Source organism: Rutilus rutilus (genome assembly GCF_951802725.1).
Source record: "Rutilus rutilus genome assembly, chromosome: 4".
In the NCBI taxonomy this organism is placed as follows: Eukaryota; Metazoa; Chordata; class Actinopteri; order Cypriniformes; family Leuciscidae; genus Rutilus; species Rutilus rutilus.
The window spans coordinates 35,525,890-35,548,535 of NC_140212.1; the positions used below are offsets into that span (position 1 = coordinate 35,525,890).

The 22,646-nt window shown below is 37.6% G+C and overlaps 1 protein-coding gene across 1 annotated transcript in view; it reads left to right on the forward strand.

Moving 5' to 3' along the window:
- The first annotated feature begins 7,943 nt into the window (after positions 1 to 7,943).
- LOC311289010 (uncharacterized protein) overlaps positions 7,944 to 22,646 on the forward strand; it is a 32,105-nt gene continuing 17,402 nt past the window's right edge. Inside the window, exons 1-2 of the mRNA XM_084406753.1 lie at positions 7,944 to 8,147; positions 8,373 to 8,421. Coding sequence (XP_084262879.1) covers positions 7,995 to 8,147; positions 8,373 to 8,421 — 202 coding nt within the window. The 5' untranslated portion in view covers positions 7,944 to 7,994. The remainder of the gene's footprint in view (positions 8,148 to 8,372; positions 8,422 to 22,646) is intronic.

The window sequence follows — 22,646 nt, forward strand, 5'->3', positions numbered from 1 at the left end:
AGGTTAGAGCTTTCACACTGCACGCAGTTGCAGTCCGTCGATCCGTTCCAGTTGCGGTGCGTATACAGCAGTGCAGCGATCGTTTCCGCACCGAGTCTATTTCTGCTGTGCTGCAAACGCTGAATTAAAGTGACAGCGCATGTTTCGTGGTCAAAATGAACACAGATTGACCTGACAATGTAGTAATTTCACCATAAATGCGATTAATTAAATAAAATGTAGTAATCTCACCATAAATGTATTTAATTAAATACTACTTTTTTCACTTTAAGACCGGGGTAAAGCAAGGAAAGCTACAATTTACCTCAACAAGGCGACATAATGAACAACTCATTCGTGGAGGTGGAAAAACAAGTTATTTGTGACATGCAAGATTTATTGTAGCCTATTAAAATTGAAATGAAATAGAAAATGCATGAGAGTCGGCTGTTTTTGTCAATTTTAAGTTTTAATTTAAAATGTTTGCGATTTAATATAACTACATGGTTAAATATTTGACCACTTGCTTGAGCAACTTAATATAAGTAGAAGTAATGCATTGAATAAAAGGCTGACGTACGTTGTTTAAATTGTGTTTGAATGTGCATAAGTCTATTAAAAAGTGTGTACAAAGAGAATCGCAATGCTTAGATGTTAAGACCGGGGTAAATCAAGGGAAAATACAATTTACTTCAACAAGGCAACATAATGAACAACACTCGTCTCATTCGTGGAAGTGGGAAAACAAGTTCTTTGTGACATGTAAGATTTATTGTATAAAGATTTAAATTATGCAAAAGCAAGGATATGAGTCTGCTGTTTTTGTCAATTTTAAGTTTTAATTTAAAATGTAGGCTATGCGAAGTACATGCTATAATTTACCAATTGCTTGAGCAACTTAATATATAATTATATAGAAGTAATGCATTTAATAATATGTTGTTTAAATTGTGTTTAAATGTGAATACGTCTATTAAATGTGTACAATGTGTACAAAGAGAATCACAATGCTGAAAAAACTTTTTTTAAATAAAAGTTGCTGATAACTTATGGATTTGAAATACAAATAGTGAGTATGTATTTGTGGTACAGCCTACAGCAGCGGATCAGTTACGCACTGCAAACGCAGCATATGTGAAAGCACTATTGCGCGTGCTGCTCCTGCACTGCATACACACTGCAACACGCACCGCATACGGAGTATGTGTGAAACGGGCGTAAGAAGTTGCGCTGCAGTGCATCGCCGTTGATAGGTCCAGACTGGAAAATATATAGAATGAAATAGTATTTGTGATATTGTCTGCTTATGGAAAGAAATTTTATAATATGGTAATAACTAGGGTTGGGTACCGAAACCCGGTTCCAATAGGGAACCAGTTTCGACGTAAACGGTAGTAACGATCCGAATAAGAACGAAACTTTCGGTCCCTGATTTCGGTGCCTGACTTTTTTTACCGCCCCCTATAAAACATCTCACGGCACGAATGTTCCAATAATAAAACATCTCCAGTTAACCAGCAGAGCATTCATTTTGTTCGTTTGTTAAATAAGAGACGATCTAGCGCTGAAATGTGTTTTTTAAATCAAGTGATCAAAGTGCTCGTTGCCGCTGCGATCAGTGGCGCTGATACAGTGTTTTCTTTTGTGGCTCGCGCACACCGCACTGTCTTTACTCGGACGCGTGCTTCAATACGTTGCAGAGACTCCCTATTCGTTCCGGTGAAATCAAAATATAATGCACACAAACGTGCCCCTGCTTGATATACAACCACTGATGAGCATAATCGGTTTAAAAAAAAAAAAAAAAAAATGTACGAATGCGGATTAGAACCCAAAACCTCTGACACGCTTGACAAAAGTTCAAGTTCAGCTGCCAGTGTCGTGGTGGACATGGTAAGTCTAGTATTTTAATGCCAACTGCAAATCTTGCATATCAAGTATGAAGTATATCAAGTATATTTATATGAGGCTATACTGTGTGTGTTAAATATTTCTGCTCAGTGTCAGATATTTCTCTGTTTTAAAATAAAAGTCATAATATGAGAAGACAAAATTTTGATCTTAACTTAAGTGTTTTAGGCTACATCAGTAGCCTATTAAACGGCGCAATTTTTCATTTAATCAGAAATCAGAAAATCTTTAAAGATTTAAGTTAATATTGTGTCCAGTTTGGACACGGACACACACACACACAGACACAGGTATTCTTTTTTTGATAAAGTGTGTGCGGTTTCGTTTTCTTAAATACCGGTTCAAGAAAAAAATAAAAATTAAAAATACAGAGTAGGTACTGGTATCGGATAAAACCCAACCAATACCCAACCCTAGTAATAACATTTACACTTACTCTTCCTCCACACTTAGTGCAATGCTCCAGCAGTTTTGCGAAGGCTTGTCTGGAGAATCCCGGAGAGATGATCTTGAGTTCCTGAAGGGAGCTCAGGAGGTCCAGTGTATAAAGTGTGGAATTGTTGACAGAGGCTGGCCAATATCCACTTCTTAGGAGGTCCTTCAAGTCAGGGGTCCACTGCTGCTGGCACGTTTGACATACATATAGTGGCTGATGCAAGTCAAAACGCCCTTGGAACAAAAAATAAATTAAAAACATAATACACATTTACCGCATATTTAATTTTACAACACTTGGTTCATTCTACACATTGTGAATATAATCCCACAATTATATTTGTCTAATTCACCAAATTCCACACTGCTGTGTTGATTGGACTTCATGCTGGAAAGATGCTAACTATTTTTTTCTTTGCGGAGGACAAAAATAAAAAAAGATATCTGTCTTTGTTTCAGTTAATAACAATACCATGTGCTATTCCATAGGTTTTGACACTTCTGCAATTGTAAGCACAATGTCACAGCACACTAGTGTGAAAAACATCTTTTTTTCTTCTTTTTTTTACCATTGATGGTAATTAAAATCACTAGTTTGCCTGGTAACACAGTCAAGTTTGTGCCTCCACAGGAGCAGTCTGGCACCTTCACAGTTGGCAAAATGCAAGCTGGCAAAAAAAAGGAAAACCAATAACTTAGATTATCTGTAACTGTCTGCAGACACACATTGAACAGCAAAATTAGGGCTTTCGTGAGAACGTACCTTGCTCATGGGTGCAATATCCATCTTCCCCTTTAATGATGCATGAGGTTGGAGGAATGGCTTAAAAAAAAACACGAATCACGCATTCCCTGGTGTTGTCACATTCACCGTCTGTCTTCTCAGCACTACACTTCCCAGAATCCTCCGTCATCATCACCTTCACCTGCATATCGTCATCATCATCCTCAGCACCTGTGTTCACTCATCATTATCTTCTCTGTATTTAAGTTCCCCTTCTCACCCATGTCTTGGCCGGTTATTGTTTGTGTTCATACACACTGTTCCGTATGTTTGGATATTTACTTGTTGGAATAAAACCTTTGCTATTTTTATATCTCCGCCTACCTTCGTCTTCTTCATCAACCCGTTGACGTAACAGTTGTGGAGTGGCTGTTTTTTTCTGATGCAATACATCACAGTCCCCACAGAACCACTCATCAGGAAGACACTCTCTGTACCTAGGGAGAAAATAAAACAATATTATAATATAATACATTATTTCAGGTGAACAACTCATATAAAGTACAGTATGCTCAATTTAAGCTATATCAATTTTACTAGGTTTGATTTTATTGTAAAGGATTGCATAGTGGCTCAGTGTTTAGCACTGTCATACCTCACAGCAAGAAGGTCCTAGATTTACTTTTCTCATTAATGTGTTTTTCATCTGGGTATCCAAGTCTTCTCCCATCCCAAAAGACATGTGTCTTAGCCTATAAAGCAGGGCACTCAGCAAACCCACCCTGGGTAATTGAAGTTTGATATTAATGAAAACCAACCTAATAACAGCAGGCTCGTTGCAAAGGCAACACAGGGGATGACCAACAGCCTCTTTTGAAATAAGGCATTTTAGGTGGTATGGTCTTGCTTCTTTCCAGCGCTCTGAGGCTTTCTGCTGCCGAAAAGACCATAATGATGCAGAGCTTCTTTGAGGCTCAGCAGAAGGACATGACGCCAAAATCTCAGAGAGCCTCTCCATATTTTTTTCTGTAAAGAAAATACGAAATAAAGCGGTAAGGGATAATTTAGATAAGGAACAATTAAAAGTCACCTGATCAGTATTAGAATGAACTGTGAATTACCAAATTCCTCTTGAGGATTTAGTTTTGTTGAGGTTGCAGTAAGTGGAACCTCCACACTGGATGACAGGGAGCACTCAACCGTAAAACAGCACATAGAAGAATAAGAAAAAGTTAGGCTTCTCTACGTGCATCTACAGCCTATAGTGGAATAAGGAGAGGGGGAAAAGAACACAAAGTATCATTATACGCTGATGACCTGTTAGTTTACATCTCCAACCCCTCACAATCAGTGCCAACTATAATGTCAATCTTAGATAAATTTGGGAAAATCTCAGGATACAAGATTAACTTTTCTAAGAGTGTTATATTTCCAATCAACCCCAAGGCCCAATTCGAAACACTTTCCTCTTTCCCTTTTAAAATAATAAATTAATTTAAATACCTAGGGATCACCATAACTAAATGTTTTTCTACCCTTTTTAAAGAAAATATTCTGAAACTGTACGAATATACTCAACACATTTTTAAGAAGTGGTCCAATCTCTTTATTTCTTTAGTAGGTCGTATTAATATAGTGAAAATGAGTATTTTGCCCAAATATTTATTTATTTTCCAGTGTATCCCAGCTTACATTAATAAATCATTTTTTTGAAATTTGGATAGGATAGTTACCCAATTTATTTGGATTAATAAGGCCCCCAGAATCAAGAAGATATATCTACAGAGGACTAAACCGAAAGGTGGGATGGGCCTGCCTCATTTCCAGCTGTATTACTGGGCATGTAATATAAGAGCGCTCTCATTTGGCATACAGGAGGGGTCGATAGAGTGGTGCGATATGGAAAATAAGTCATGCTCACCTTCCTCTTGGCCAGCTTTAATTTATTCAGCCGTCCAACTCGACTGAGTAATCCAGTGGTTTCCAACTCACTCAAAATTTGGAACTAGATAAGAAGGCATTTTAAATGGCAGGCATGCTCTATCTTAACCCCATTAACCACGAATCATTCATTTCTCCCCTCCCAAATTGATCCAATATTTCAGACCTGGTTCAAAAAAAGGGGTACGTTCCTTCCAAAATTTGTTTATTAATAAATGCAGTTACAGCAAATATTTGATCTACCTAGCTCACTTTTTTTATATATATATATCTACGGTACAAGCTCGTAGCTTTGTTCAAAATAATTTTTCATCATTCCCTAATGAACCGTCAACCTCTCAGATGGACACGCTGTTTTTACAGAATCCATTTATCAAAGGAGGAACATCCATTATATATAATAAATTATCACAGTTGGAAGGTGATGTTTCATTCGAGCATGTAAGAGCAGCATGGCAGACTGGCAATGGTAATAAGCACAAGAATGGGTTCACTCTTCTTTGTGTATTAAACACAGTTTAATACAATTCAAGATCTTACATAGACTTCATCTGTATAAATTAAAGCTCTCTAGGATGTTCTTCTCTGTGGACCCATTATGCGATAGATGCAGTCAAACGCCAGCGTCACTAGGACATATGTTTTGGAAGTGTCCTAATATTCGTAATTATTGGATTTCAGTTTTTCAATTACTGTCAAAGGTGTTGGCAAAACCACTAGACCCAGACCCAGTTATGGCTATTTTTGGTGTCAATAGTGACAATGTGGAGCTGTCTAAAAAACAGTGTATTGTGCTTGGAGTTGTCACACTCTTAGCACGTAGATTGATTTTGCTCAACTGGAAACAAAAAAATCCACCAAGCTGCTCTGCCCTGATTAGAGATGTTATGCACCATTTTCAACTCGAAAAGATGAGATTTTCCTTAAAAAATAAGACTGATCATTTTTATGCAGTATGGAAACCCTTTATTAATTATTTTAATAAGACAGCAATAATTTAACCTTTTTTTCTTTCTTTTTTTTTTCTTCTTCTTTCTTTCTTCACTATATCATTACTTGTGTTAAAATATTAATTGTTCACATATAAGAATATTTCTGCACACTGTATTCGCAAAGTGAATTTTGTTGGAGTTTGTGTGTGTGTGTGTGTGTGTGTGTGTGTGTGTGTGTGTGTGTGTGTGTGTGTGTGTGTGTGTGTGTGTGTGTGTGTGTGTGTGTGTGTGTGTGTGTGCCAATGTAGAAAAAAATAATAAAGAGAATGTTCAGACGATCCCTTAATTATATGTCAGATTTTTTTCTAGATTGACAAAATGAAAAATGTCATTAATCCATGGAGAATGGGCTGGGGGGTCTAGGTGATTTTCAATTTATTAAAATTAGAAGTCTTGCCAAGAGTGTGACAAAAGCTACAAAATCTTATATTTGGGCATGTTAAGCAAAAAAAAAAGAGAGCACCAAATAAAGCTGTGACAGCCAATTCCAATTTTAAAGATCTGGGACCATAATAGTGTGAAGATGGACAGGACCAAAACATATGCACAGTAGTTGCAGGGGCCTGATGACAGCGGTCACACATGGGATCCACATCAGGATATATTTTATATTTTAACTTTGGTCCAGTGGGTGCGATGAAGGATTTTACACTGAATCAGACCATGTTTGGCACAAAAGGATGAGTGCACACATTGATGTTCTGGAATATTTTCTCCTATGTCCTCCTCCCACTGAGATTTAATAGATGCAAGTGAGCTTTCACACAAGTTGCAGATTGCATCATAGAATTGTGAAATCATACCCTTCATAGTATGGATAGGTTTAAGGAAGGAGTAAATGGGAGTAACACTAGGGAGAATAGGAAACTGAGGGAACAAAACTGCAAACCTGCAAATATTTTAAAAAAAGGTTGAATATATTTTTTTTTCTATAGATATGGTTTTTGACTTGGTGTGTGCCAAGTCTGGTGTTATTATCAGGGATTTAAGGTATGGTTGCTAGGTGATTGTTTGATTTTTGTTTCCTCCAGAAAACTTTTTTCTCAAAATTGACTTTGCTGACTTCAGTTAAAAGTAGCTCATTCTTTTTTTTGTATATATTTTTTTTTGTATATATATATATATATATATATATATATATATATATATATATATATATATATATATATATATATATATATATAAACAACAACAACACACATTTCCTTAATTTTTTTATTATTATTTATTTCAGCTGAAAAAGAAGACCAAATGAGCCTGTATCACTCTTTTCAAACCTGTCTCTTTTGTAGAGAGGGGTGAGTTTGGGCATCTAGTGCTTGGGCATTTACTGAGAAAAGAAACTTCAAGTCTTTTTCATAATGGGGAGGAGCAGCAGTTAGAGATTATAAAAATCAAGCAGAGGCTTTCTGCAGCTGCAGATGAAGAACAGATTCAAGAGGAAACCGAAATAACAGCAAGTCTTTTTCTTGTCATTTTAGGCTACATACACAGAATACAAACGAAAGTCTTTATTTACTTTCAATATGGATGACACTAATCTTTGTTTTGTCCTTGTTGAATTAAGGGATCAAATAAATATAAAACTAGAATTAATTTACTAAAACTGAAAAATAAATGATACTGTGTATTTTCTAGTATAACAAATAGATTTACAAACTGTTGCAAGCATTTTGACTTTACAGTGATTGTAGATATAAACTTAGGCTTCAGTTCTTTTTAAATATGATTAAACAACTTTTTCAGCAGTAGGATTTATAATCTGATACCCTTGTATGTCATGTCAACAAGTTGTACAAAACTACAGTAAAAGATTGAAAATCTTAATAATCTTAAACAATTTCTCTTCTATTTATAAATGGCATGTCATACCAGGTTTTTACAAATTTGAAATGTAAAAAAACAACTGTCAAGTCTATAATTATTAAATAGCTTGTGTGAATTGTTGTGTCAAGGAGTGTAACAGAAGACCTAAACGCAGATTGACAAAAGACCAACAAGAGCTTCAGACAATGGCTACTCGTGGAACTCAGGGCAGGATGAAGGGAACGAAGCAGAATTTGAGTAATGACAAGAGAACAGGAAGACAGAGAGCGTCACCAACAGGGAGTGCTCGCAGTGGAGGAGAGTCTGGCACAGGACTAAACTGCAAACCAGGAACAAAAGTGAGTAAAGCAGTCTCCTTAAACATAGAGCCCATTGATTCTGCATTGATGAAAATGTATTTAAAAAAATGACCAAGTCTAAAAGGTCTAGATGACATCTTAAACAATAAAGTTGAAATTCATTGTAGTAGGCAGTAGATTCAAAGGCCAAAAAAACAATGTAAGTTTTTTACTGTGATTTTAATAATAATCAAAACCTTTCTTATTCAATCATTATTTTTCAAGACAAACAGTGATCGGTTGCTAACACAGAAAAAAGCAGGGCTTAGTCCAGGTGAGTACATTATCAGTTATTTTACATTTGAATAATATTTCACAATATTGCTGTTTTCAACTGTGTTCTTGATCAAATAAATGTACTGTAGGCTTGGTGAGCATAAGAATCTTCTTTCAAAAACATGATAAAATCTAACTTTTGAACAGTAGGGTATATACAGTAGATGCCAGATGTTACAACAAGTATAATTATACAGACAAAAAAGATAAGAGAAAACCAAAAAGATAATTTTAAGGAGGATTAAAGGTTAAACAAGTGCACAACCTTTACTAATGAGGATTAAAGGTACAGTCAAAGTTATTAAATCACATTCAAAATCATGTTCAAATGTATAGAGAAAACATCTACTATTAACAAAACTAATTCCAATGAAAAAAATGGTGTTCTTGTAGCATTTTTCTTGAAAACATTTTTGTTGCATTTTACTTTGATTGCATTGTAGTCCTCACCTACTAGATTACTAAGAATGATCTGTTTGTTTTCTTTTAAATTTTTCTCTGTGTAAGGTCATTTTAAAGATTTAGATTAACTTCAGAATAAAAATATCTGACATGATTTTATCATTTCTGGAAGTTTTGAGAAATCTGATTAATTTTCAAACTAATTTTTTTTGTTTTTTCTCTCTCTCTCTCTTTTTTTTTTTTTTTTTTTACATGTAATTTCACCATGTTGGCTGTTAAAAAAATATCACATTTTGTATTGGTACAGTAAAGCCTTAAACAGTAAATACAAAATATTTAATGATTTAATAATGAACTATAGAGAAAATGTGCTTTTCAAGACTTCCAGAAAAAAAAATATGGTAGATTTTTTTCTTATTTCGCACCTGACTCAGAATTATCTGGGGCGTCTACAGTCGACACTTAATAATCTTTATAATCTAGCTTAGCGTCTACAGTTGACAACTGGCTTTGAGTTGGATGACGTCTCATCCCTTTTCCTATAACACTGTCAAAGTGTCTAGTAGGCTTTACTACCTAACTTGCTGCGCAGCATTAAAGGGCACCTATTATGCAAAATTCACTTTTACATGGTGTTTGAACATAAATGTGTGTTGGCAGTGTGTGAGCATCCTATAATGATAAAATTTTTTACAATCTCAATAAATCATAAGCACTTAGAACAAATGAGCTGTTCTAAGATTCTATGCAATGTGACGTAGAATTGCACAGGCCCCGCCCATGATGGTTGATTGACACTGCAGTTTGAGCATAGACCCGCCCTGAGAGAGCTGGACAGTCAGCCATTGTTTCGACGCTTGAGCAGCTGTAGACAAGAATGTCTCCTAAGCGATTGAGGTGTTTTGTTGTTGGATGTAAGAATGAACATAGCAGTCTTAATTTACTCCCGTTGTTACTCGAGGATGGATCTGTACTGTTTGTGATCCAGCTTACGGTCTTAAGAGCGACAGGCCTAACGTTACTGACCACGGCAAAAATGAAAGTGAGAGCACTAGGGGTGTAACGATTCATCAACTACATCGATGTATCGATTTATATTCTTAATGATCCAACTACATCATTCTGTGCTCGGCAAGTTATATCGGTCTAGACATATATCGATCTAACATCGTTTTAAAAGGTAATGAATCGATTGTATCGATACTACGAAATAACGCATTAGATTTAAGCACGTCAGACTTTATAAGGATGTTTTTTTCTTAGCACTTTTAATGATAAAGGCGTTAAACGTTACTCGATTCAGCCTGCCTATCTGTGACATGATCGCCATGCGTGACGCGCCAGCAGCAGCGCAAAGACAAGCAGCGCAAAGTCTCTCACCTCAGAAAAACTGTCCTGTCCTCTCAGCCGCTATACTGCAGTAGCGCACTCTTCAACAGGGGTGGTGTGGCGCAATGGATAAGACACATGCCTTTGGTGTGAGAGACCCGGGTTCGAATCCACTGTGAGACACCAATGTGTCCCTGAGCAAGACACTTAACCCCTAGTTGCTCCAGAGGCGTGCGACCTCTGACATATATAGCAATTGTAAGTCGCTTTGGATAAAAGCGTCAGCTAAATGAATAAATGTAAATGTAAATGTAATTGCACGCGCAAATGCGGCGGCGCGCGCTGCAGGCTTATATCGTTTCACTAGCCTATATATAAAGCACAAAATAAACTACAAGCATGCAACGTCGTTACGTTTTAAATTAGAAAAAGACGTGTTGTCCAGATTCAGTATCTGCGGTCAGATGATGTTGTCAGGCTATATGTCAGTGTCATTATTCTATCATTATTTTCATAACAACGAAATAAAGTCTCTCACCTCAGAAAAACGAAATCTCATGTCCTGTCATCGTTATACTGTGCTCGTAGCGTGCACTCTTTAATTAATTGATACCTGATTCCCTTTCAAGAATTTTTGGCTAAAAAGTCACTGAATCGATTTCAAGTCACTGAATCGTTTCGGATCGTATCGTTCTAAATGAACCAATATCGTCCTTGAATCGTATCGACAACCACGAATCGCGATACGAATCGAATCGTTGTTAAAACGAATCGTTACACCCCTAGAGAGCACGCACTTTATGACAGCTCATTCAGTCGTTTTACGGATATAAGGTTTACCAGTTTATTAAGCACCCACTGAAAAGGTGTGTTTATATTTGTTTACTGTTAGTTGTAACGAGTGTTTTGTGTACTTCACTGTGTATGTTGATGATAATGAAAGGGAGAGAGAGAGAGTTTATGGATAAGACTTTAATGCTCACTTCTTATACTGTGTTTGTTCAGCTCTTACTGTGATTCTCTGGAGTAAAACTAACGCTTCATCTTTTGTGTGATGTACAATAAACTTCACTGAACTCATCAGTATATTTTGGTCATCATTCGGACGGGGTCTGCTACAGCAGGCTTGTATTAATAGTGGATAAAAGCAGATGACAAGTAAATTATAACTATAATTAAACTAAACTATACCTGTCCAATCTCCATACAGCATTATTCTCTGGCTCTGTGGGCATTATTGTCCGACTCCGAGTCGAAATGAACACCGCAACTGAGAGTTTCTGTTCTGATATTAGCCGTTTCTCAATATGCGTTCTTGTCTGTACTTGTGTTCTTGTGGACTTGTGAAACGTCATCAGTCGCTGCCCAAGTACTGTTCCAATTCAAAGTTCACATCTAGCCAAGTCCAGTTCAAATCCCCGGATGTGTTCTTGATCCGCCCCTTTTACAGAGGATGCATCGAGAGGTGACTTGTGCGGACTTGAGACAGCCAGGTATCCCAGAATGCATCTCACACCAACCAGCAAGTGTCAATAGCAGATGAGAAAAAATACTGCTGTAATTGTGTCACGAAATGTAGTTTTAAGAGTATTTCAGGCGAGAATGTAGTTGTTTAAAGCTCAAATCTTTGGTTTATTTATAAAGATAGCGCCTATTTGAAAATTTGATCTGACGTTTTCGGAGTTGTGAGAACCAGGCAATCGGACGCTCGGCGCTCATGTACCCCGCCGAGAACAGCCTTTCCTCGGCTAGTGCTGCTGACGTTTACCGCTGGCTCGGATGTCTCCAGTCTAGTGGTTTAACATGAGATATAAATTGTCTTGTGCATATTCTAACGGATGATTTATTTATTTATTTATTTATTTTATTTGTCTTATTAATCTATAATTTGTTCCCTGGCAAAACGTTAAGCTGAGGGCAAAGTGAAGTTTCATAGCTTTATTTAGTCTATTTAACTTTAACGTTGTAGCCTAGAGAGCTGACTTATGTTTGACTGAATCGTTTGCTTTATTATTGTATAGCTTCTTATACCTTTTAGGCTGCTTATACTTTTATAATGGCTATTATTGATCATTAAAACTGACATTTAACAAAAAAGGTTATGTCAATTTATTTTATATATTTAAAACATAAAATATTTATTATACATGTTGCCTACATTCTCTTCACTGTATGTACATATATAATAAAATAAAATGACACAACCCTGTCTCTTTTTGCTAAATGTTAGTTTTAATGATCAATATTAGGCTATAATGTTTTTTATTTATCATATTTTTAAAATGAAAACAAGAGTCAGGGTTGTGCTTTATATTTCGTGTTGTTATAAATATGCAGTGAAGATAATCAATTGCGTTGCCTGAACCACATTTTTGTGGCCAATATGTTTAAGATTTTTTTAAATGAAAATGAAAAGAGGCACAGTGGTGGTTTATAACATATTTTGTTTTATTTGTAGCCTAGATATACATAAAGAGATAACTGGAGTAGCCAGAGCGAGCTGAGTGACGCTATCAAGTACGCCGCTGTTCCATTTCAGAATTATCGGACTTGCGTCCTCCCGTCCTCGGGAGTTCGTTCTCCTGAGTCGAACTTGTCAAGTCCGAACTACCAAGGACTCAAGTCCGAACTTTGCGTACTTGGTATTGAGAAATGGTTATTATCAGATGAGATTCTCCTGGCTCTGAGCGCGAGCTCGTGAGGCTCCGCCCTCTGTGCCGTGCAGCTGCAGTTCATTTGCATTTAAAGGGCACACACTTAAACAGCGCTTTTTTCTGAGCCCCAAAGAATGACAATTTAAACATGCTGTAAAAAATGATCTGTTGGGTATTTTGAGCTAAAACTTCACATACATACTCTGGGGACATCAGAGACTTATTTTACATTTTGTGAAAAGAGTCATAATAGGTGCCCTTTAACTAAACAGACTCCAGGCAATGCTTTCGAATATGCTTTGATCACAGCCGGAGGATCTCAGACAAATATCAGAGAGAATCCCAACAGCAAAAAGAATACAACAGTTTTTATACAATAGGAGCATGGCGAAAATTACATGATGCATTAAATCATTTTCCTACAATTTGATTGGTTGGCAAACCATTTTGTTACTTGGTAGAAGCAAACTCTGTTTTCTTGATTGCTTGACTTTATTACTCAAAATCACAAGCTCATAAACCTAGACATCCTTCTAGATACATTTCCCCTTTTGTTGTTGTATTCAGCCATGATTCATTAACACACACACACTCAGTCACAAGTTTTTGAGTAAAAGGGTTTGGAAACATTTAGGATTCAAAAGCATAAGAATGTTATTCCTGCAAGAAAAATAAATGTTAGTTATGATTGATTAAAAAATCCATCACAAATATATATTTACAGTATATATTTGGGTCATTCCTGGGATTCGGTAATATTTCAACTTGGACTTTTTTCATTTTTGAATTACGTATGATTACATTTCTAAATACCCCACATTATTAGGCACATATCAAACCTTCAAAAAATCATATTTTCCCATCTCAGGCATTAAAGACTTTATTATTTTCAGTTTTTTTCAGATTTGTACACCTTTTATTCTCAACCCCGTAACAGACAAAATTTAATTAGTTTAAACAGGATTTTACACAAAACTTGTTATAAAACAAACATCTACCTACTGCTCATGTGTCCCTCATACCAATTCAACGACTTCAAATGTAACATTTATGATCATTTTCACATTTGTATGTGATGGAAGTCACAAATATCCAAATTGTTTGTCCGTGGTCTCTTTATTTTAGTAAGAAAATTTTTTATTTAGATGTTTCACTAAAACCACAATTTTACTGTGTTAGCCCTTAACATGTCGGGTGGTAATCAGCAAGAAATGCTTTAACCCCCTGAGGTCGGCGGTATCGCGGCGATACCAGCTCGCTTTTTTTTTATCAGTGTAAAAGAAACTCATAAATACTCTGTTGACTTTGATTTTCCATAGGAGTTTCATACATCAATCGATTCTGTTAAATGTGTATTATTTTTCTGTATACTCACAATAAAAACAAAGTGTTGTGCTTTTCGCCAAATTAAGAAAAATAATCACGGAGCGAGTTCTGCCTTCTCTCTGTCCGTGTAGTCCATTCTGAAACGCGTCCGAAAATGAATCATAACTCAGCGAATACTTCTCACACAGGCACGTGATATATGTCTTTATGAAGCTTGAAATCTCTTCTTTTAAATGAAGTAATTAATAAAAAAAACAAATGTTTTCAACTCATGTAATCCGTTTGAAAGCAAGGAGAGGTACCGTTTTTTCCTTCTGCCTAATTATCTCTATAATGAACTGAGGCCGCCCCGCCCCCGGCGCTATTGACATGGTAAATAGTTTAGGTAATCTATGCTTCGCACCCGCCCCCCCGATCAATGCCTTGAAAACACGAAGTTTCATCAGATCAGATTCACTGATAGTTCATCGCGTTTAGAGAGGATGGCGCGTTTCTCCGTTAAAGACGCCCTTCAGATGATCCTGGACAGCGAGGAATAACTCACCTTGGCTTTTCCTCAGAGGAAGATTGTAACTCAGACGAACGGCAGCATGTTCAAGAGCGAATTGATCACGCCGACTAAACACCGAGTTTTCACGTGAGTAAATACGTGAACTCAAGTTGTCTAGTGGTAGAACATTTGCCTAGCGTGTCAGAGGTTCTGAGTTCGAATCCGCACTCATATAGTTTTTTTTTTTTTTGTCAAATCAGATTATGTTTATCAGTGGTTGCAACCACACATGCTTGTGTGTATTTTATTTTGTAATTTCACTGGAACGAAAAGAGAGTCTCCACAACGGATTGAAGCGCGCGTCCGAGTGAAGACTGCGCGAGCCTAAAACAAACACAGTATCCGCGTCTGACTCGCGGGAATCCACGGCGCAAACCTGTGAGGGGCTGTGTTTTCTCGAGCCCCATATCAGCTCGAGAAAACACGAGTTTATTCAGATCATTACTTGTTTACACCGTCTCGCAGTGCTGTGAGGAATAATAATAAGGGAAAATGTCCCTCAAAAGGTAGATGTAAACAAACTATTAAAAGGTAAATATAATTTTTTTCTTTAAATAATTTTTATTGTGTTTTATTAGTAACAAATTTGGGGAGAGGATAAATATTCCAAAACTGAAAATACAGTATGAGAATTTACTGCACAATTACTAGACATGTTTACCTTGGATCTACCTGCTCTACTTCCTGCTCAGCTACTGTTCGGACGCTCTTGCTTACTGCTCCGCGCTTTGCTCTATCGCTTTTACATTTTATCTCCTATTTTTTCTATTTTTGATTTCCTTTATTTTATTTCCTTTTATCACCTAATTTTAACTTCAGCAAATCAGCACAGTGCTCATACGACAAAGTTTGGATTACTACAAAAACTGAAAATTCTTTTACCCGACCAGCTTACATACCGGGAAAGGAAAACACAACTGCCTACAAGGATAAGAGAAAATGCCTCTTCTGGAATCTACTTGCTGCACTAACTGCCACAGACTTTTACAAAGGATTGCAGTTCTAGAAACAAAGTTATTTACGGGACCACCAAACCAGACGGAGCACACAACAGAGCTTCGTCATGGACACCCTCAGCATACCGGTGAGTCCCATGAAACTAGTACTCCTCGGCAGGTAGAGAAACAAGCCGATCGACTTACTAATCGATGGCACAAACAGGGAGCGAGACCCAAAGGCACTCGAGACATCAGATTGTCACGAGCATCACATATTACCGCAGTAGCATCCTCTACCCCAGATACAGCTCTGACAAGGATTGCAAACACTGGCCTCCTACCACCGCCTATACATCTTGAGAACAGATTTGAAGTACTAATGAATGTAAATGAGGAATCCACAAATGTGATGAATGTGATCGAACACAGACTGAATAGGCCAGTAGCTAACACTGATGCTAACTGGCGCTCAAGGTCGAGCAGACAGCGGCACTCAGCTCAGAGCGCAGCCGAGCCCAGGACTCTGATAGTGGGGGACTCCATAATCAGAAACATTAGCAGCAGGGATACAACTACGTGCTGCCTTCCACAAGCAACAACTTCTGATATAAACAGGGAACTTCAGAACATTCTGATGAAACATAAGACTGCTAATCGACTCATCATACATGTGGGGAAGAATGATATTCATAAAGAGCAGTCAGAACTCCTTAAGAAGGATTTCAATGAACTTTTTGAAACACTTAAAAGACTGAAAGTTGAAACATTCATCAGTGGACCACTACCAGCAAGAGGAACAAACAGGTTTTCACGGTTGCTTGGGCTTAATACATGGCTGCAAAAAACCTGCAATATAAAAGCAGTGAACTTCATTGACAATTTCAATCTTTTCTGGAGTCAACGACAACTGTTTCATCGGGACGGCCATCACCCAAACAAACTTGGTTCAAGAGTGTTAAAGGACAATATCTACTTCTCCCTAAATCATCCTTCTGCGGTTTGTGCCAATCCACTCAATCTGAATGGCACACACACACCTGGACACAGTATGAATGACCACGGGACTTCACTTCAGCAGCAAAATGGACATGATAACACCACTCCGCCACAACAACCTCTGCTCACGGACACAATCTCAGCTGAGCCCTGCACACAGAGCTCACCACAGACAGCCATATCAGAACTGCTTGAAGATTCAGCACCCAAGGACGACTTCCTGGAAAACAGCCAGGGAAGCCAGGACAGCATATTACAGCCTCCTATAACACCGGAGCAACAGCCCCTTTCACCAGACACTTTCTCCCTCTCGCCTGCAACGCCACTACTGTGCTTCTCACAGAAAATGGAAGAACTGGTGCATGCTGGAACCAGACTATCCCACTCTTTTGCTGCAAGCCCCCAGATACCAACTAAAAAAAGACAGGCACCACTACCACCAAAGCCTGCGGGCCCAGCTCGCCCTCCCCCTCCTGTGAGAGCTCTTCGGCCTCTGCCACAACGCCAGGGCCCACACCCTCCTCCTTCTGCTCGAGGTGAACCAAAAACAACTGATACCAGCTCTCAGTGATATGTGTCGGGTCCCCGTTTTGATAACAGTAACTTTCTCAAATGTTTACAAAACAAGCGGGAACCCAGTGTGCCTGTATCTTTCTCTATTGCTGTTCTATTACATGATAGAAAGTCTAAGGCCTTCAATAGCCGTGCAGCAAACCCAACTAATCTGGTGCCTATTACACGTCAAACTAATATTGCTGTGGGGAAAAGTAAGTCTGTTAAGTTAGCTCTTTTAAACATTCGCTCACTTAAAAATAAATCACTTCTAGTCAACGACTTAATAACCACAAACAACCTGGATTTTATGCTTCTAAATGAAACCTGGCTAGAAGACAGCTACAGTGCAACAATCCTCAATGAAGCAGCCCCTCCTAACTTTACTTTTATGAGTGTCTGCAGAGCTGTTAAGAGAGGTGGGGGTCTAGCTGCTCTTTTTAAAGATATCTATCAATGTAAGCAAATATCATTTGGGAATTACCCGTCTTTCGAATATCTGGGTATTGTGTTAAAAGGTGCTCCACGCATTTTACTTATCATTATTTACAGGCCGCCAAAATACTCTCCAGCCTTCACTGAGGACTTTACAGAACTGTTATCAACAATTACCTCAGAGTTTGACTGTTTTGCCATTGCTGGAGATTTTAACATCCATATAGATAATGCAGAAAACAATATGGCAAAAGAAATCAAAACTGTTTTAAAAACTTTTGATCTGACTCAGCATGTACATGGACCCACACACAATCGTGGACACACTCTAGATTTACTTATCGGTAAGGGTCTAAACATTTCATCGATTGTTATTAAGGATGTAGCACTGTCTGATCATTTCTGTATTTTCTTTGATATATTGATCTCTCCTGCCACTGAAGCTAGATCTGTGTCTGTCAAGAAGAGATGCTTAAATGAGAACACTAGTGTCCTATTTATGAAGGCTATATCCTTAACACCAAGCATATCTGCTGACTCTGTTGATTTTCTCCTTGATTCTTTTAACTCAAAAGTTAAAGGTGTAATTGATGATATTGCTCCTGTTAAAGTCAGGAAGAAGAGTGGCAGACAAAAGGCACCTTGGAGAAACTCAACAGTAGTGCAAAATATGAAAAGACAATGCAGAAAAGCAGAGCGCATGTGGCGGAAGACAAAACTTGTAGTCCATTATAACATCTACAAAGACAGCCTTCATGCTTTCAATATGGAACTAGGCAAAGCTAGACAGACTTTCTTCTCAAATATTATAAACAGCAATTTAAACAACACACGCACTCTTTTTGCTACTGTAGAGAGACTGACAAACCCCCCAAGCCAGATTCCCAGTGAAATGCTCTCAGACAGCAAGTGCAGTGAGTTTGCTTCTTTCTTCTCTGAGAAAATCAATAATATCAGAAAGGTGATCAGCACATCCTTGAGTTGCACTGGGGTCAGACAGATCAAACCACCTGAGAAAGTAGTTACTATGTCTGATTTCAAAGAAATTGATGGCAAAATTTTGGAAGACACCGTACAGCACCTTAAAACATCAACCTGCGCTCTTGACACACTTCCAACATCATTTTTCAAAAGTGTGTTAAACAGTTTAGAAGCAGATCTTCTAGTAGTGGTAAATGCTTCACTTCTCTCTGGTAGTTTTCCAAACTCCCTAAAAACTGCAGTTGTCAAGCCCCTCCTGAAAAAGAGCAATCTGGATAAGACCATATTAAGCAACTATAGACCGATCTCAAATCTTCCTTTCATAGGCAAGATCATTGAAAAAGTTGTCTTCAATCAGCTGAACAAATTCTTATGCTCGAATGGATACTTTGACAATTTTCAATCTGGTTTCCGACCGCACCACAGCACAGAGACAGCGCTCATAAAGATAATAAACGATATTCGCTTAAATACTGACTCAGGCAAATTATCAGTGCTGGTACTACTCGACCTCAGTGCTGCATTTGACACTGTCGATCACAACATACTTCTGGACAGGCTGGAAAACTGGGTGGGGCTTTCTGGGATAGTCCTAAAATGGTTCAGGTCATACTTAGATGGGAGAGGTTATTATGTGAGTATAGGAGACCATAAGTCTGAGTGGACATCCATGACATGCGGAGTCCCTCAAGGCTCAATTCTTGCACCACTCCTGTTCAACCTGTATATGCTCCCAATGAGCCAAATAATGAGAAAGAACCAAATTGCTTACCACAGCTATGCAGACGACACACAGCTCTACTTAGCCCTATCGCCCAACGATTACAGCCCCATTGACTCCCTGTGCCAATGCATTGATGAAGTCAACAGTTGGATGTGTCAAAACTTTCTTCAGTTAAACAAAGACAAAACTGAAGTCATTGCGTTTGGAAACAAAGACGAAGTTCTCAAGGTGAACGCATACCTTCACTCTAGGGGTCAAACAACTAAACATCAAGTCAGGAATCTTGGTGTGACACTAGAGTCAGACCTTAGTTTCAGTAGTCATGTCAAAGCAATAACTAAATCAGCATACTATCATCTGAAAAATATTGCAAGAATAAGATGCTTTGTTTCCAGACAAGACTTAGAGAAACTTGTGCATGCTTTCATCACCAGCAGGGTGGATTATTGTAATGGACTCCTCACTGGACTTCCCAAAAAGACCATAAGACAGTTGCAGCTCATACAGAACGCTGCCGCCAGGATTCTGAGCAGAACCAGAAAATATGAACATATCACACCAGTCCTCATGTCTTTACACTGGCTCCCAGTTAAATTTAGGATTGATTTTAAAGTATTATTACTGGTATATAAATCATTCAATGGCCTAGGACCTCAATACATTGCAGATATGCTCACTGAATATAAACCCAACAGATCACTCAGATCATTAGGATCATATCAGCTAGAAATACCAAGGGTTCACTCTAAGCATGGCGAGTCTGCTTTTAGCTATTATGCCAGCCGCAGCTGGAACCAGCTTCCAGAGGAGATCAGACGTGCTCCTACAGTAGTCACATTCAAATCCAGACTCAAAACACATCTGTTTAACTATGCATTTACTGAATGAGCACTGTGCCAATGTTCGTCCGACTGTTTGTACTGTATTTTATTTTGTATTCTTCTAAACTGTTTTAATTATTCTTATTTCTTTTTATTATTTTAATTTCTTCTATGTAAAGCACTTTGAATTGCCATTGTGTATGAAATGTGCTATATAAATAAACTTGCCTTGCCTTGCCTTGCCTTGGATATTATACAATTTACAAGCACAATTTGTGAAAAAAAAAAAGTATATAAAAAATATAAATAAAATTTATTTTTGTGTATAAATATATACACATATATATGTGTGTGTGTATGCACATATATATATTTGTATAAGCAACGTATTAAACTGCAAATTAGCATTTATATTCCTTATAATAAAAATGAAAGACCTATGTTACAGACATATGAAAGACAACATTTCGTTGATTAGTTTTGGATAGATACATTTTTACTGTAAAATATCTGCCACCTCAAATAAGCTTTTATTTGCCAATTTTTTTGTCAAAAATAATCAAATAATCAATCAAATCCTTAACTTTGAAATATGTATGATAAAATGAATACTTTAGTTTGTACAAAGAAAGATTACACTTGAATTGTTGTTTATTTAAATATTTACAAGGTAGATGTAAACAAACTATTAAAAGGTAAATATAAGCCTTTTCTTTAAATAATTTTTATTGTGTTTTATTAGTGACAAATTTGGGGAGAGGATAAATATTCCAAAACTGAAAATACAGTATGAGAATTAACTGCACAATTACATGTTTTCCTTGGCTATTATAGGCCAAATTGCAAGCACAATATGTGGAAAAATAAAAAAGAATTGAGATGCTTCCAACTGTTGCTCTTGCATTCTTGTGGCTCAGTGACTCACCTGAATGAATGGCTCATTAAGTATGCGGTCCTCAGGTGTGAATCACTACATATACATGATCGTCGACGCCCACTCGAATATTGCCTTTCCAAACAGAAAGTGCTTTGCAAAATTCAAATCAATGTATTGTGTTATGTGAAGGATTAGGCAGGGTGATTTTCACATAATTTTGAAGAAAAAACACTAGGCGATGACATCCATTAGACAAAAGTCTTATTGGCACATATTTAGTGTGTGTTTTGTGGTCTTATTTCAGAAACTTTAGTTTTTAGTTTTTTCAATAACCACGCATAAACATTATTCTCTCAAAAATGCAGACATGTACATTCTTGTTGCTCACATATTATGGTAGCCCTGTTTGTGCTAAATAGTGTGTAATTTTTTTTTGCCATTACTATGTTTATAAGCAACTGAAAAAAGCACAAATGTCAGGGCATGTCAGAACATCTCAAGGACCCCAAAAACACCTCAGACCCCAGAGGGTTAATTTTTTATTGTCTTCCTTATTTTATTTCCCAAAAATATTAATGTGACAGGGTTGAGAATAATGTGATGGGGTTGAATACTGTAACAGGGTTGAAAGGACACATTGGCCTACTTTTAATTTGTATTTCTTTTATACGAAAATCCCTCTTTGAGACTCAAACAAAACACTATTTTATTTTAGGCAACCATGTAATATCAAATGGGCACAATAGGTAAATTCACTAGTGTCTAAAACATTCCTCAGTGCTGGAACATAAAACAAAACTGCAGCAGATAAAAGTTCATAATAACATAAGTAACAATCAGTGGGTCATTACAAAAGAAAATGCCATGTTAACACAAAAACTCAACATAAACAGGACTCTTGCACGCACTCAACAATTCCAACATTTTAAAATATTACTTTATGAACATTTGCATAAAATACCTGAACAAATATAAAGAAAAAAAAGGTCTAATCCATATTTATTCATAGAGGCACCACAGTGCTGAGCTACCAAGTATGTGTGTGTGTGTGTGTATTATAAATAAAATAAAAATAAATAAAATAATTAAATATTTTTAGCTAGTGATTTATTTAATTTTTTTAAGATTTTATAAATGATTAGCTATTCATCAACTCGAACCCCCTGCAGTTCCTTCACATACCCCATGGGTTTAAAAGCCCCAGTTTGGGGAACCGTGCATTAGACAATTACACATGCTCATTCTCAGCCCGAAGGAGCGACGTGGGGCCGCTTTCCCATAGGCTCACCACCTGCAGGAGGGACCATAAGGGGCCGGTGCTGAGAGGATCGGGCGGCAGTCGAAGGCGGGGGCCTCGACAACCCGATCCCTGGACATGGAAACTAGTTCTAGTGACATGGAACGTAACCTCGCTGGCGGGGAAGGAGTCTGAGATTGTGCGTGAGGTTGAGAGGTTCCGACTAGAGATAGTTGGGATCACCTCTACGCACGGCTTGGGCTCTGGAACCACACTCCTCGAGAGAGGATGGACTCTTCACCACTCTGGAGTTGCCCATGGTGAGAGGCGGCGGGCTGGTGTGGGTTTGCTTATAGCCCCCCAGCTCAGCCGCCATGTGTTGGAGTTTACCCCTGTGAACG